At 44.3% G+C, this 15,672-nt stretch overlaps 1 protein-coding gene across 1 annotated transcript in view; it reads left to right on the top strand.

The window, feature by feature from the left end:
- The first annotated feature begins 12,471 nt into the window (after positions 1-12,471).
- Positions 12,472-15,672, top strand: part of Pkd1l1 (polycystin 1 like 1, transient receptor potential channel interacting) — a 117,769-nt gene continuing 114,568 nt past the window's right edge. The window contains exon 1 of the mRNA XM_042695022.1: positions 12,472-12,525. Coding sequence (XP_042550956.1) covers positions 12,472-12,525 — 54 coding nt within the window. The remainder of the gene's footprint in view (positions 12,526-15,672) is intronic.

Genomic DNA, 15,672 nt, shown 5'->3' with positions numbered 1-15,672 from the left:
TGAGACTCTTCTGTCCAATTAACCACCAAAGAGCTGGAAGTGGAGCTGTGACTCAAGTAGAGCACTAGCCTTGAGCAAAAAAGCTGAGGGACAGCACCCAGGCCTTGAGTTCCAAGTTGATTCCTCATGGTAAGCATCATTCTAGAAATATTTTCCTATATATTTAACATATGCACTTGTCTAAGCTGGAAATACGATATTTCTTCCCTGCTCCAAAAAGGAACTCAATATCATGAAACCCCAGCCACACATCATAAAATGTAGGGACCCATTAGAGGTCAGCTCCCAGCTTCCCATCTGGAGAACTCCATGCTATTTTTTTTCTTTTTTGTGTGTGTGTGCATTTTTTGTTGTAAAAATACTGTACAAAGGGGTTATAGTTACATGAGCAAGGTAATGAGTACATTTCCTATTGAGCATTGTTGCCTCCTTCTCTGTTTTTCTCCCTACCATCCCTTTCCTCCCACCTCCTCCACAACTACCCCCCTGCTCCCCCTCCTCCTGACAAAGTTGTAAAGTTCATTTTCAACATAGTGTCTTGTACATCTCATTGTTATTGTACCTCTATTTAAACATTTTGTTTTTTCCCTTCCCCTCCCTGAATTAGAGAAGTGTATATGCAAGAGCAGGGCGCCAACATCAAATACAGTGAAAACAGGAGTTATACCGTGGGGGAGGAACAAACAAATGAAAAAAATCACATGGTACATTATAAATATGTTAGAAACAATAGCAAGAAAGAAAAAAAAATTGTGTCCCTATCTTGGGGTTCATTTCACTTAACATCATCTTATATGGTGATATGTACACAGCTTTTGACCTTTTTTGTTTGTCCTACACAAATAAGGGAAACCATGGGACCTGTTTCTTTGGTCCTGGCTTACTTCACTTAATATAACTTTTTCCAAGTCTTTCAATTTCCTAACAAATGGGGCACTGTCATTCTTTCTGATGGAGGCATAGAATTGTATTATATATATATATATATATATATATATATATATATATATATATATATATATATATGCGCCACATTTTCTTTTTTCTTTTTTTTTTTTTATAGTTTTTTTTTTTTTTTTGTCGGTCGTGGGGCTTGAACTCTGGGCCTGGGCGTTGTCCCTCAGCTCTTCAACTCAAGGCGAGCGCTCTACCACTTGAGCTACAGCGCCACTAGCGCCACATTTTCTTGATCCATTCATCTACTGAGGGGCATCTGGGTTGTTTCCATATCTTAGCTATGGTAAATAATGCTGTGATAAACATAGTTGTGCTGGTAGCTTTAGTATGGCCTTGTTTGTGATCGTTTGAGTAAATGCCCAAAAGTGGGATTGCTGGGTCAAAGGGGAGCTCTATGTGAAGTCTTTTGAGGAACCTCCATGGTGCTTTCCAAAGTCGTTGAGCAAGTTTACACTCCCACCAGCAATGCAGTAGGGTTCCCTTCTGTCCACATCCCCTCCAGCATCTGTTGTTGTTAGAGTTCTTTTTTTTTTTTTTTTTGTCGGTCGTGGGGCTTGAACTCTGGGCCTGGGTGCTGTCCCTCAGCTCTTCAGCTCAAGGCGAGCGCTCTACCACTTGAGCTACAGCGCCACTTCCGGTTTTCTGGTGGTTTATTGGAGATAGGAGTCTCACGGTCTTTCCTGCCCGGGCTGACTTTGAACCGCGATCCTCATATCTCAGCCTCCTGAGTAGCTAGGATTACAGGCGTGAGCCACCAGCGCCCGGCTTAGAGTTCTTGATTCTAGCCATTCTAACTGGGGTGAGGTAGACTCTCAATGTTGTTTTGATTTGCATTTCTTTCATAGCTAGAGAGGTTGAGCATTTCTTTTTTTAAAATTTTTATTTATTGTGAAAATACTGTACAGAGGGTTTACAATTACATGGGCAAAATAATGAGTTGAGCATTTCTTCATGTGTCTATTGGCCTTTCTTATTTCCTCTTCAGAGAAGTTTCTCTTTAAGTCTTTAGCCCACTTATTTATCAGGCAGTTGTTTCTTTGAGGATTTGTTGTTGGGGGATTTAATTTTTTGAGTTTCAAGTATATTTTAGATATGAGACCCTCCGTTGTATGGCTAGTGAAGATCTTCTCCCAATCCGTGGGCTTTCTATTGATCTTGCTAGCTATGTCCTTTGCCGTGCAGAAGCTCTGCAGCTTCATGCAATCCCATTTGTCCAACCTTTCTTTGATTTGTGGTGTTTCTGGGTCTCTATTAAGAAAATTTCAGCCCTCCATGCTATTTTCATAGCACCTGTTCCCTTTTCCTCACACTGTGAGTTGGGTAAATAAACATGTTTGCATTTTTGCTTAAAGGATTAGAACTCTTTGAGCAATGTTACCACCTTCTAGTGGTAATTTTCATCCTTTGAACTCTGCATATTTAAGCATCTCTCAAGTTTTCCTTGGAATAAAGCAGGGCTCAACTAGACAAAGTATCAAGGCAGCAGCATCAAAAAGGAATCAGTAAGTGTGAAATACAGAATTTATGGTTCAAAGAATAAGTTAACAAAAAAGCTAGGTGCCCGTGGCTCACATCTGTAATCAGGGCTACTCAAGGAGGCTGAGATTGGAGCATCGTGGTTCAAAACCAGCCCAGGCAGGTCACTCTGTGAAACTCTTACCTCAAATTAATCAGCAAAAAAGTAGAACTGAAAGTAGAACTGTGGCCCCAGTAGTAGAGTGTTAGCCTTGAGCAAAAGGGACAGTGCCCAGACCTCAATAGGTCAAGTCCCAGTACCAAAATAACAACAACAACAACAAGCTTAAACAAAGCTTAAAAAAAGGCAAAGGAGAAGTGGTTAATTCCAGAAGGATTTCTCACAGCACTCCTTCCAGCCTGGGTTTCTGGCTTTGCATATTAATTTTATCCAGAGTGCAAAAAGTTTCCTTTCTGGGGCTGGGAAGATGGCTCAGTGGTAGAGCGCTTGCCTTGCATGCCAGAGGCCCTGGGTTCGATTCCTCAGCACCACATAAGCAAAAAAGAATAAAAGCCGGAAGTGGCACTATGGCTCAAGTGGTAGAGCAGGGCTACCTGCTCATGGTAGAGCACTAGCCTTGAGCTGAAGAGCTGAGGGACAGCACCCAGGCCCTGAGTTCAGGTCCCACGACCGGACCACCCCCCCCCCCAAAAAAAAAAAAAAAGTTTCCTTTCTGCCTTTATTAAGGTTAGAAGGAATCCTGGATTCTGTCCAGTCTTGGGTGGTTCCTTGATGAGGATTTTATACAATGGTCTTTTAAAAGGGACCATGTTTTAGAAGCCATTTTGCTAACTTTGTCCAAAACATTTATACTTGAAATTGCTTTTAAAACTCCACAAGATATTTTCCAGCTTGCTTGTTCACTGTGTCAGTGAACCTCTGTGTGGGCCTCCTCTGTCCTGTTTCCGGTTGTACCAATGACGTACACAGCAGATCCCAGACCAGGAAGACTCAGGCCTTGGGTGTGGATAATCAGCTGACTCCATTCTCCAACATGTTGTCCACAGCCCTGATGGGAAAGAGAGATGGGTTGCTTAGCCTAGCCCATCCAGGCCACCAGAACATTCAGTGACAATGGAGAATGTTCTGTGTCACTGCAGCTGACAATTAAATCACTGCAATTAGCTAATAACGAAGAAACAAATTCTTTTTTGGGTTGTTTTTGAGTTTGAGGTTAGTATCATCTGCTCAAGAATACAGACCTGACTGAAAACCTAATTCTAGTGTGTGTGTGTGTGTGTGTGTGTGTGTGTGTGTGTGTGTGTGTTAGTGTGTTAGTACTGGGGCTTGATCTCAGGGCCTGGACACAGCCCCTTGCTTTCATGCTCAAGGCAAGTGCTCTACCGCTTAAGCCACAGCAATACTTGCAGCTTTAAAAAAAAAAATCTCTTTGAAAATAAGAATCTCTTGGATTTATCCGTCTAGATTGGTTTCAGACCTTGATCCTCAGATCTCAGCCTCCAGAGTAGCTAGGACTACAGACATGAACTGCTGGTGCTAGTGCTGTTCAATTCTTACTGAACTTCCAGTGAATTCCACTATTCCCCAATGGCTGTGGCTCTCTTACTGCACAGGACAGTTATATTTCTTCTCTTAATGATGTCACATAATTTGGCCCTTATTATTTCCTAGTTAGCACTACTGGCTTCACAGTCCTTGAATTTAGGCCATCATTCTCACTCCATACATCCCTCAGGCAGAGGAAAGACACCTGAGCAAGGCAGGACATTGTCTCTGATGGGAATGTGTGTAGTTGCTCCCACCCCTACAAGTGGGTCCATGCAGGTATCTTTACTCATGGACTTGCGTTGTACATGTGGCTTTAGATTTGTTGGTTGGGTGTTGGAGCGGACCACAGGGTTTTAGAGAAGGTTTTGTTTGCTTTCTAACAAACTACAATCTACAAGCCCCAGGACTGACACACAAGGAAGACAAGAGGAGGGGGAGGGGGAGTGGGAAGAGGGGGGGAGGAGGAGGAAAGCATGTCACTAAAAGTACACATTTTTCCCAGAGCTCTTTGATTTACCCTAGAAAACAGGAGGTGAGCATCAGGGGTGCTGACGGGCAGGGTGGGGAGTCTGGAGACCACAGTTAGACTGCCTAAATCAACAGCAGATTTCTCCCACTCTCCATGGGGCAGAGGCTTCTTTTGCTTGTCCCATAATCCACACAGCAGTGGCAAAGTTTGAGAAAACACAGGATGCAGATGTGTTTGCCAGACTCTGAAGGTTTACCCAGCAGCCCTTTGCTTTCCATCTGAGTAACTCAGACCAAAACCATCCCACTTTACTGAGCAGCACACTGGTCTCCAATTTCTAAATAATTCTAGAAAGATTAGCTAATTTTCTAAGTAAAAGGCAAAAGAAAACTTAAGTTGTGCCTGGTCACTTCACCTCTGTAATCCCAGCTACATAGGAGGCTGAGATCTGAGGATCAAGGTTCAAAGCCAGACCAGACAGGAAAGTCTGTGAGATTCTTATCTCCCAGTGCACCATCAAAAAGCTGGAAGTTCAAGCTGTAGCTTATATGGTAGAGCACCAGTCTTGAGAGAAAAAAAAAAAAGCCAAGCAAGAGCACAAGGCCCTGAGTTCAAGCCCCAGTACTTGCACCCAAAAAATAGAAAGAAAAGCAAGTTGTATAAAGGTTCAAATGATGAACAAATGTTGATGTCAGGAATTAAGGGAACTAACAAGTGCTGTAAGCACTAGGGGAATGTTTTATAGTGGAGAGGACCTGGCCCAGCCTCTGGATTGCAAATGAAGAAATGGGATGAGCAGTACAGAGAGGTGTCCCTGCCCCTCCCTATTTCCAGGAGAGGGAACCAACGGAAACCATTGGGAAACCATTGGAACCAAGGTAAATAATGTGCCCCATCCCAGGATCTTCCCTGAAGTCTACCTTGTGAAGAGCAGGCTAGAAGATGACTCATGATTGAAGGATTGACCCCCACCCTATTTTCCCAGGTGCATACGATGCCAGGCAAAATCCCAGATATGAGAGAACTTGTGTGATGTGGAGGCAGAGCAATCCACCTAAGCCCAACTGTGAACATCCCATTGCGGGCCCAACTGAAAGGCCCCCACCTTCCTTGACCTGGTGGCTTTTTCATTAACCTCTGCCTCCTTGCTCGGACCTCCTATAAAAATCAGCGCCTGTTCCAGCTCTCTGACACAACCTCCAAACCCGTGGGAAGGTCTGTGCCTCTCACTGTTCCTCAATAAACAGTCCTTGCCCATTGATGATCGAGTCTGGCCTATTCCTTTTCCATTCTCCTCCATTTTCCTAACAATAATAATGATGCTGATTCTGATGTTGGTACTGCTTAGTTTTTTCACTCAAGGCTGGCATGCTACCATTTGAGCCATACCTCCATTTCCAACTTTTTGCTTGTTGATTGGAAATAAGCATCTCATAGACTTTCCTGCCTGGACTGGCTTTGAACCTCAGTCCTCAGATTTCAGCCTCCTGAGTAGTTAGGATTACAGGCATGAGCCACCAGCACCTGGTTTGTCCTATTAAAATGAAAAGCAGTTAGACTTTTTATGATCATTGGCAACCTTTTCTTAACAGATTTCTCTTTCTTTCAAATGCAATAATTCTTTGAAGAGCAATTTATTTCAAGAATGCATGAAAAGATAGCTACTTAAATAATTTTTTCCCTCCCAAGAAGACAGTTGTCCATAAGTGCTGGGGAAACAAAAATTGTTTCTGATTAGAAAAGTATTGGAGCATGGTTGTTTTTCCCCCCTGTGTATCATGTGTGTTCCAATTTGAGGCCTCAGTACAGAAGTTGGAAACATTAAGTGCCTCTACTTCCAGGAGATGTGAGAAGAAGCTTGTCTGATGACCAGAGTATCCAGGATCACCTGGCACAGGGTGTGGCAGAGGCCAACGCCAAGTGCATCTCCACAGACCAGGAATGGTGAGCCAGTACTGTTCTTGGGAGAGGTTGATCGACTGCATCTTACAACAGAAATGTTAATTACATCCAATTGTTATGGCTTAGATATGAAGTCCCGGTGGGGTTCGGATGAACCATCTAGAAGATTCTAGTAGTTTTGGGAGACTGGAGGATGTAGGTCTCTGGGGACAGGTGTCTTGTCCTGGTCCCACCCTTCTCTGTCTCTTTGCTATCTCGATGCCACAATGGGAGCTGCTCTGTTCTAACCTCACCTCCTGTCATCATGGCCAGGTGGATCTTTTCTCCTTTATGCTGTTTATGTCAGGTATTTTGTCACAGGAATGCAAGTATAACTACTCAGAGTCCAAGTCAGAGGAAGACATATGAAGTCCTAACTTCCCAGTCAATATATCAAGTATGTTTGTTACTAGAAAGTATAGGACTGCTGAACTAACAGAGTCCTTGCATCTGGCAAGAGAAGAATTCAAACAAGAACCTAGGACACAATGATGGAAAAGCTTACTGGAAGAGCAAGATGGCAGAGAAACAGCCATCTTGTGCTGCCTTCAACCATCTTCTGTTGTCTTCCTCATACAGAGCTGGGTGTTAAGTTCCATAATGAGGAAGGAGCCCTTGAAAACTGCTTTCTGATTGGTGGCTCTCCTTTCCATTTCCTTCCTATTTACTATACAGTCCTTATTTCCTCATTCTCTTGGTCCTCTTACTTCCTCATTCTTGTAGTCCTCTACCTCTATTTCCTTTTTTCTTTTATTTTCTTTCTTTCTTTCTTTCTTTTTCCAGTCCTTTGAACTCAGGGCCTCGGCACTGTCCCTGAGCTTCTTTTTGCTCAAGGCTAGCACTCTACCACTTGAGCCACAGTGTCACTTCCAGCTTTTTCTGTGCATGTGGTACTGAGGAATCAAACTTGGAGCTTCATGCATGCTAGGAGAGCATTCTATCATTAAGCCACAGTCCTAGCCCATGCCTCCATTTCCTTGTCTGGCAGGTTTGAGTATATCAGCTTATCCTGCCATCTGCCAGCTGTGTAGGCTACAGTCCTCTGCCAGCTTTTCTATGTCAGCTATATCACAAGGTCAAATTTTAAAAAAATCAGTGCCCAGACTACTTTTATTTCTGTGCTTATCTGACTGTGCAGGTGGGAAGGATTTGGAACTGCTCTGAAGGAATTTGGGAATGTTTGGAAATGCAGACTAGAGAAGCTATCACATTCTTAATCAGCGGCAGAAGTGTGGATGTGAATGGAGGGGCTGTGATTAATGATGGGCTTGAGTTCATTTCCCTCCCCCACCCTTTATTCCTATACTTAGGTGTCTGCAGGATGCTTGCTGTCCTTCCTTCTGTGGCAGGAGCCCTGTGAGGACTGAGGAGAGCCAGGATCTTCATCTTTGTACCTGTGTGCTTAGCCCCTTCTGCTGCAGAGGACCAGTTGGTAAGGCCTTGGGAAAGGGTACGACCACCACAGTATGGCCAAGGTCACCTGTGAGCTTGCTGTGTTACATCTGTCTACCAATGAGAGGGTAGAGCAGCCCACCCAGCCTCATCCTGGAGGGAGGCAACCTTGGGGTTTGAATCCCTGTCTGAACCCTAGCCTATGCTCATCCTCTTCCACTGGGAGAGGGAGGTCTCCCATCCTGGGGTTGGGACAATAAATACAGGTTGCTGATATAGAGGCAACAAAATTTTATCTCCATCCTCATAGGGCCCCTGCTGGACCTACAAATTAGATTGACATATGATAGATTAATGGGAGAGAGAATTCATATCTGTTTACAGTAGATTTTACATAGTCTATCAGTCCAGATAAGGAACTGAAGACCTAAAGAAGCATTTAAAGCCCATTACTCATAGATGGAGTTGGACAGAGAACATAAATGCATAAGGTATTCAATATGACAGGCCTAGGGATGGAGACTCTCGCCATGGATCAAGCCCTGGAAGATAAGGGCTAGTTACTCAAGCCCATTGGAACTGAATTCTGTAGGCCTCAACTTCCTGTCCCAACTTCCTGACCATGATTAGATGTTGCTTTTATTTCTAATACTATTCACATGGGAATTATTATGGTCTGCTTTTAAGAACCAAGACAAAGGTCACAGTGATCTTGCACTTGAGACTTTTTCAAGGGTCTTTAACTTAAATAGTAAACATGCCAGGGTAGTATATTTTAACACTCTCTCCCTCCTCCCCCTCTCTCTATATGTGTGTGTGTATGTATATACACAGACACAGACACACGACACACACACATATATATATCTATCATCTATCTATATCTATATCTAATCTTTCTCTGGCTACCCTGGACTTTGATAAAGGAAGGGTGAAGCTATCACCCTCAGGGGTACCCTGAGTCTAGAATGGGGTCCCCAGAGGCCAGTGACTGGAATGTTCAGATTCTGGGAAGTGACTCCCTGAGCCCAAGTATCTGTGTAGGTTCTTACTCCTAAACATAAAATAATGTTTCTATTATTATTATTATTATTATCATCATCATCATCATTATTTGAGGTGCTGGGGATCAACTCCAGGGCATTGTAAAGACCAGGCAAGTGTCTAAGACTGAACTATTTTCTATATTAGGGTTTTTTTTGTTGTTGTTTGAGTTTGAGGCTGACCTTGATCCTGCCTTACCTTCTGAGTTCTGGGATTATAGGTGTGCAGCACCATGTTTGGCTTTTTTTAATTAAAAAATAAATCTGATGGTTAATTGCTCATATTCTCTTTTTAAGTTACTTTACTGTTATATATGTGATGTATAGAGGGATTAAAATCACATGAGTCATGTACTGAGTACATTTCCTTTCATACAGTGTTTTCCCTTCTGCCCATATTAAGTAGAAGGACTGTGTGTGTGTGTGTGTGTGTGTGTGTGTGTGTTGATATGGAGCTTGAACTCAGGGCCTAAGTGTTGTTCATTAGCATTTTCACTCCAAGCAGGCACTCTCCCACTTGAGCCATAGCACCAGTTCAGGCTTTTTGATTGTTAATTGAAGATAAGACTCTCATGGACTTTCCTGCCTGTGCCTACTTTGAATGGTGATTCTCAGATCTCAGACTCCTGAGTCAGTAGGATTACAGGTGTGAGCATCAGTGTGCAGCCTTAAGTAGAAATTTTGAGCTCTCAACCTGGGCTATCCATTTAATAGATCTGATGACTCCTAAAAATATTTATTTATTTTATTTATTTTTGTTGATCCGGGGCCTGGGCACTCTCCCTCAGCTCTTCAGCTCAAGGCTAGTGCTCTACCACTTGAGCCACAATACCACTTCCGGCTTTTTCTGCTTATATGGTGCTGAGGAATTGAACCCAGGGCCTCATGCGTGCAAGGCAAGCACTTTACCACTGAGCCACCTTCCCAGCCCCTAAAAATATTTATTTTTAAAGGAAATGTCAGACATGTGTCAGCTTGTTTGAGGAAAGCATTCTTCTTTAGTGATTTATCAGAGAAATGGAAGACAAGTTACAATTGCTCAATTTTTTTTTTTTTTTTTTGTTGGTCATGGAGCTTGAACTCTGGGCCTAGGTGCTGTCCCTCAGCTCTTCAGCTCAAGGCTAGTTAGTGCTCTACCACTTGACCCACAGAGCCATTTTCAGTTTTCTGAGTGGTTTATTGGAGATAAGAGTCTCATGGCCTTTTCTGCCCAGGCTGGCTTTGAACTGTGATCCTCAGATCTCAGCCTCCTGAGTAGCTAGGATTATAGGTGTGAGCCACCAGTGTCCAGCAGTGGCTCTTGGCTGAATTCTGGGCCTGGGCACTGTCCCTCCGCTCTTCAGCTCAAGGCTAGCACCCTACTGTTTGAGCCACAGCATTACTTCAGCTTTTTTCTGCATATGTGGTGCTGAGAAATCGAACCCAGAGCCTCATACATGCAAGGCAAGCACTCTACCACTGAGCCAACTTCCCAGCCCTGAGGCTCACTTTTAAACATTTTCTAAACATCTTCCCTCATAGCCCACTTTTAAACATTTTCTAAACATCTTTCCCCATAGCTGTACCAAGTTTAAGCCTGTGGTTGGAAGCTAAGGTTTGAACTATGTGTGTGTGTGTGTGTGTGTGTGTGTGTGTGTGGTGTGACAGTCTTGGGGCTTGAACTCAGGGCCTGGGCACTGTCCCTGGGCACTCTACCACTTGAGCCACAGCTCCACTTCTGGCTTTTTGGTGGTTAATTGGAGATAAGAATCTCATGGGCTTTTCCTACCCAGGCTGGTTTTAAACTGTGATCCTCAGATCTCAGCCTGATGTGCTGTTAAGATTACAGGTGTAAGCCACTAGCACCCAGTGGAGTTTGAACACATTTTAAAACAATGCTTGGAATTCCAGCTTTATGTTATTTTTTTTCACTTGTATTATGATGAGATGATATTAATATACTCTACTCTTGAAAGTAAATAATGAACGCAGCTCAGAATCTTTAGATTACTTAGAGATTGTCCTAGGAAGCTTAGAAAACTCAGGAGATGTTGAATATCAGTGTCACTGCCCAGTGGGGTGACCATATGTAAGGGATTTGAAACAGCCCTCTGGATGGCCCAGTCTTGTCCTGGTGAACTTGAGACCCTGCTCCAATGTTCACAGCAGCCGTAAAGTCTCTAGTTTCCTTCCTGAGAAAGCAAAAGGTGTCTTGGGGTTCTCTTGTGACTCATCAGACAAAATTTGTCAGAACTGAGCAAGCTTCTTGACCCTCATCATCTTCCAGTCTCTCCTGCCACTCATCAGGCTCTAGGGACAAGGACCCTTTGAAAAGGATGTGCGGTGGAGACAGAGAAAGCAGCACCCTGAGAACACTATGTGGTTCTTTCTAACCCTCCTCCCTTATCTCTCCTCCCCTTCTTCTTCTCTCTCCCCTATCCCTCTTCCTGCCCCTCCTCTCTTTCTTCTTCCTCTTTCTCCTCTCCCTCCTCTTCTTCTTCCCCTTCCTCCTCCTCTACCACCTCCTCCTTCTTCCTTCACCAGTCCTGGGGCTTGAACTCAGGGCAATACTGTCCCTGAGCTTTTTTTTTTTTTTTTGCTCAAAGTTAATGCTCTACCAACTGAACCTCAGCTCCACTTCCAGATATTTTTTGATGGCTAATTGGAAATAGAAGTCTCCCGGGCTGGGCTGGGAAGGTGGCTCAGTGGTAGAGTGCTTGCCTTTCATGCATGAGGCACTGGGTTCGATTCCTCAGCACCACATAAGCAAAAAATAAAAAAGTTGGAAGTGGCGCTGTGGCTCAAGAGTGGTAGAGCGCTAGCCTTGAGCTGAAGAGCTGAGGGACAGCACCCAGGCCCAGAGTTCAGGCCCCATGACTGAACCAAAAAAAAAAAAGTCTTCCGGGCTTTCCTCCTTAGGCTGGCTTCAAACTGTGATCCTCAGATCTCAGCCTCTTAAGTAGCTAGGATTATAGGCATGGGCCATGCCCCTGCAGGAAATGCCTTCTTTAGTTTTTGAATCCTTTCAAACACCCACATAAGTAGAGACCACAGTGTCCTGAGAGCCCTGAACCATTCTTAGCTTCTACTGTCGTCTGCTTGGCAAGGCCTTCCTTCCTTCTCACCTGCAATCTGTGGTCACAGCCAGGTGGCCAGTGGGATCATCCTGGTGTCAAACTTGAGGATATCCTTGTTGGTCTTCCTGTTTGTTCCTTATACCTTCCCCCGTTCCTCTGGATTACAGTGTCCACCCCTTTACAGTGCCCACCGCTTAGTGAACCCTCTCACTCTCATCATCTCAGGACCCAACCCCTAGGAGTATCACTCCTCCTGTGTGCCAGGGCTGGTGTGTCCAAGGTCATCTCTAGGCTTAGGTATGCCTAAGTCATTGTAGACACAGATTCATAGGACAGGGCAGCTGGTCAGCACGTATCCCAAGGATGCCTGGCTTCATAATTGGCCTTTGTATCTCCAGAGTGGTCTTGCCTTCTGCATAGGGTCTTGTCCTTGACCTTGCGCATAGAGTCTTGTCTGTTGCAGCCCTCACCCTTCTGCACATTGCCAACTGCCACCTGTGTTCTTCTTCTTCTGTAGAAGTCCAGCCAAATCCTGATTTCTTTGTGAGTAACAAGGAGGAAAGCCGGCCTCTATGGACTTGGGGCGGGATGGCCAAAGCTATGGAGTCACAGACGCCATATTTGCTGCATCCTCTAGAGAAGGTATCCCTTAACCTACACTGGGTTACTCTGTGTCCAGGGAAATTTGGCCTTTTCTCCTGAGAACAGAATGCTTGTACCCTGCCTTTGGATTTTAGCAGGATTTCATCAGGCATGCGTTTATACCCTGGGTGTTTATATGGCTGAAACAGGTTGTAGTTCTAAAAGTTTCATTCTGTGATGAGAAATTTGAATTTCATGCTAGAGCCCAGAAGGCATGATGAAGGCATGCCTTCAGGAAGCAAAAAAAGCTGAACCTCACCTCTACCTATGACTCAATACATTGGCAAGGTTGCAAGCAGCCTAAGCACCAAAACACCAGGGGTTTGGGCTTTGTTTGTACTGGGGCTTGAACTCAGGGCCCAGTGCTACTTAAGAGCCTTTTTCACTCACTTTGGCACTATCACTTGAGCCTCACCTCCATTTCTGGCTTTTTGGTGGTTAATTGGAGATAAGAGTCTCACAGACTTTTCTGTCCAGGCTGACTTTGAGCTCTTATCCTCAGATCTCAGCCTTCTGAGTAGCTAAGACTACAAGCACGAGCCACCAGCATCTGGTAACACTGTTTTTTTGTTGTTTTTTTTCCCCTAAGGTCTGGGCTTCTTGGAGGTCCATAAGTTTACATCAGAAAGGCCATGGTGGTGGGGTATTGAGCCTAGGGAAATGACAAGTATTCAGCCCTCAGGGTGGGAGGGAAGAAGGAGAGGGGTTGCTATGAGGAACAGGGCAAGAAAAGAGCAAAAGCTACCTGGAGTGGCCAGCTTTAAATAAGTTTGCACCTAGACCGCAAACAAACAAGCAAAACCAATCCAGAGTAGTATTCGTCTTTCACATATGTGTGGAGAAATGGAGGAAATTTCGGCCACGAGGAAGGCTGCACAGGGCAAAGCAGAGATGGCAAAACCTCCCCATTGGCTTTCCCTTACCCCAAGCTCTCAGCACATAACAAGCCCCTGTCACTGACTGGAGTCTGGCCTCCCCTCCCAGCAGCTCTCCAGCCATCATCCTCCCTCCAGGTGCCTGGCCTCACTGGCACGTGTCATTGTCACCTGTCTGGATGGGTCCTCCACCCTGTCTTCCCATAGCCACTATACAGTGGCCAAACAGATGCTGTGACAGCACTGGTCAGATGGAGCCACATCTGTCCACAACACTCCATCTCTTTCAGAACAAGAAAAGGTCCTGATCGGATCCTCTTAATGGTCACTAATTCTGAGGTCACGTCTGGTCCTTTTGGGGCCCGCAGGTCACTACAGTCCCATTGGCTTTGGTGACATTCTTCTAACGAGGCTGGGGTGTTCCATCCATTTCTGCTGCCTCTCACCTCTGTTCTGGGCACAGCTCCGAGTCTGAATTCCATTAGCGCAGTTAGAGTATCACATCTCAAAATGGCACAGCACAGCATCTGCCCTTCGTGCCCCTGTCCTTCCAAAAGCAAGCATTGCAGAACTGGCCTCTTCCTTGCTGCATTGTCTCTCAAACCCAGCACCCACGACACTACCATGGCCAGACACTACTTTGGGAATGAAGAATTTTACTTTCTCAAATGTGCCAGGTTTTCCTAAGCACTTCTCATTTATTTATTTTTTTCCTCTCCCCTTATAGAATAATTTGAAAACAAGTAGTAAAGCTGTGTTTGATGTTGTTACTAGAAAACCACCAGCTCTTCTGAACAGGTATGTCAACAAACCACAGCTCAGTCAGGTTTTGCTGAACCAGCAAATGACACAGGACTTAAGAAGAATCACAAAGTCAGAGTCAAGGTCTGTTTTGGGGTGGGGATGAGTTAGACACAGAGTCCCCATTCCTGATTTTTAAAATTAAAAAACAAAGTATTTTAAAGCAATGTGACCTCAGGAAGTGCATTGGTCTCAGCTGGGTGCAAATAGCAGATACCATAAGGATGTGTAGTTCATGGTGCATAGTATAGGGACTTCAAAACAACAGCAATCGTTGTTGGACCGTGAGGATATTATGCTTTGGAAAATAAGCCAGTCACAAAAATGCAATTACATGAGTAAGGTAATGAGTACATTTCCTATCGGGCATTGTTACCCCCTCCTTTGTTTTTCCCCTACCCTTCCTTCGCTCTCCACCTTCCCAACTCCTCCCTCACCACCCCCCCCAAGGTTGTAAAGTTTGTTTTCAACATAGTGTCTTGTATATCTCATTGTTATCATGGTTCAACTTGTATCCTTATTTCAGCATTTTGTTTTTTCCCTTCCACTCCCCAAATTAGAAAAATGTATATACAAGATGCAGGGCACTGGAAGCAAATACAGTGAAAACAAGGGTTATACCATGGGGGAAGAACATACAAAAGAAACAAGAAAATCACATAGTACATTATAAGTACATTAAAAACAACAGCAACAAAGATAAAAACCTCTTGTGTCCCTATCTTGGGGTTCATTTCACTTAGCATCATCTTATATGATCATACGTTCATAGCTTTTGACCTTATCTGCTTGTTCTAGATGTATACTAGTTATTGCAAATAACAGATTAAATTTTTTTTAATGTCATTTATTGTAAAGATGCTGTATACAGAGGGGTTACAGTTATATAAGTAGAGTAATGAGTACATTTCTTGTCAAGCATTGTTACCCCCTCCTTTGTTTTTCTCCTACCATCCCTTTCCTCCCTCACTCCTCTCCCCCTAAAATTTTTACGATTATTTGTGTGTGTGTGTGTGTGTGTGTGTGTGTGAGACACTGGGACTTGAACTCAGCCCCAGCTGTTATTCCACAGGACTGGCACTCTGAGCCATGCCTCCAGTTCTTTTTGCTGGCTAACTAGAGATAATAATCTTACAGATTTTTTTCTACTTGGGCTGGCTTCAAACCACAATCCTCAGTTTGCAACCTCCTGAGTAGTTAGGATTACAGGAGTGAGCCACATGCACTCAGCTGGCTTTTCCTTTGCTTGTATGTTTTTCTCTTTTTACAGTAATCAAAAGCCAAATGAGCCAGGTGCCAGCAGCATTGGGTGCCTGTCTCTTAAGTGTTCAGTGATGTGCTAGACGGGACCCAGTGGGGACCAGTGATTGAAGGCTTCCCCCCAGGTTTCTTGGGCCTTGCTTCCAGAGGGCTGGCCTGGCCAGGCTGCCCACACCCTCTCTCTTAGCCTACCTGGTGTTGTTGTCCCCAC

This window comes from Dipodomys spectabilis, unplaced genomic scaffold (assembly GCF_019054845.1).
Source record: "Dipodomys spectabilis isolate Male_0828 unplaced genomic scaffold, ASM1905484v1 ptg000178l, whole genome shotgun sequence".
NCBI lineage: Eukaryota > Metazoa > Chordata > Mammalia > Rodentia > Heteromyidae > Dipodomys > Dipodomys spectabilis.
Note: the sequence above shows the minus strand (reverse complement) of the source record. Positions and strands in the feature narration are given on the sequence as shown.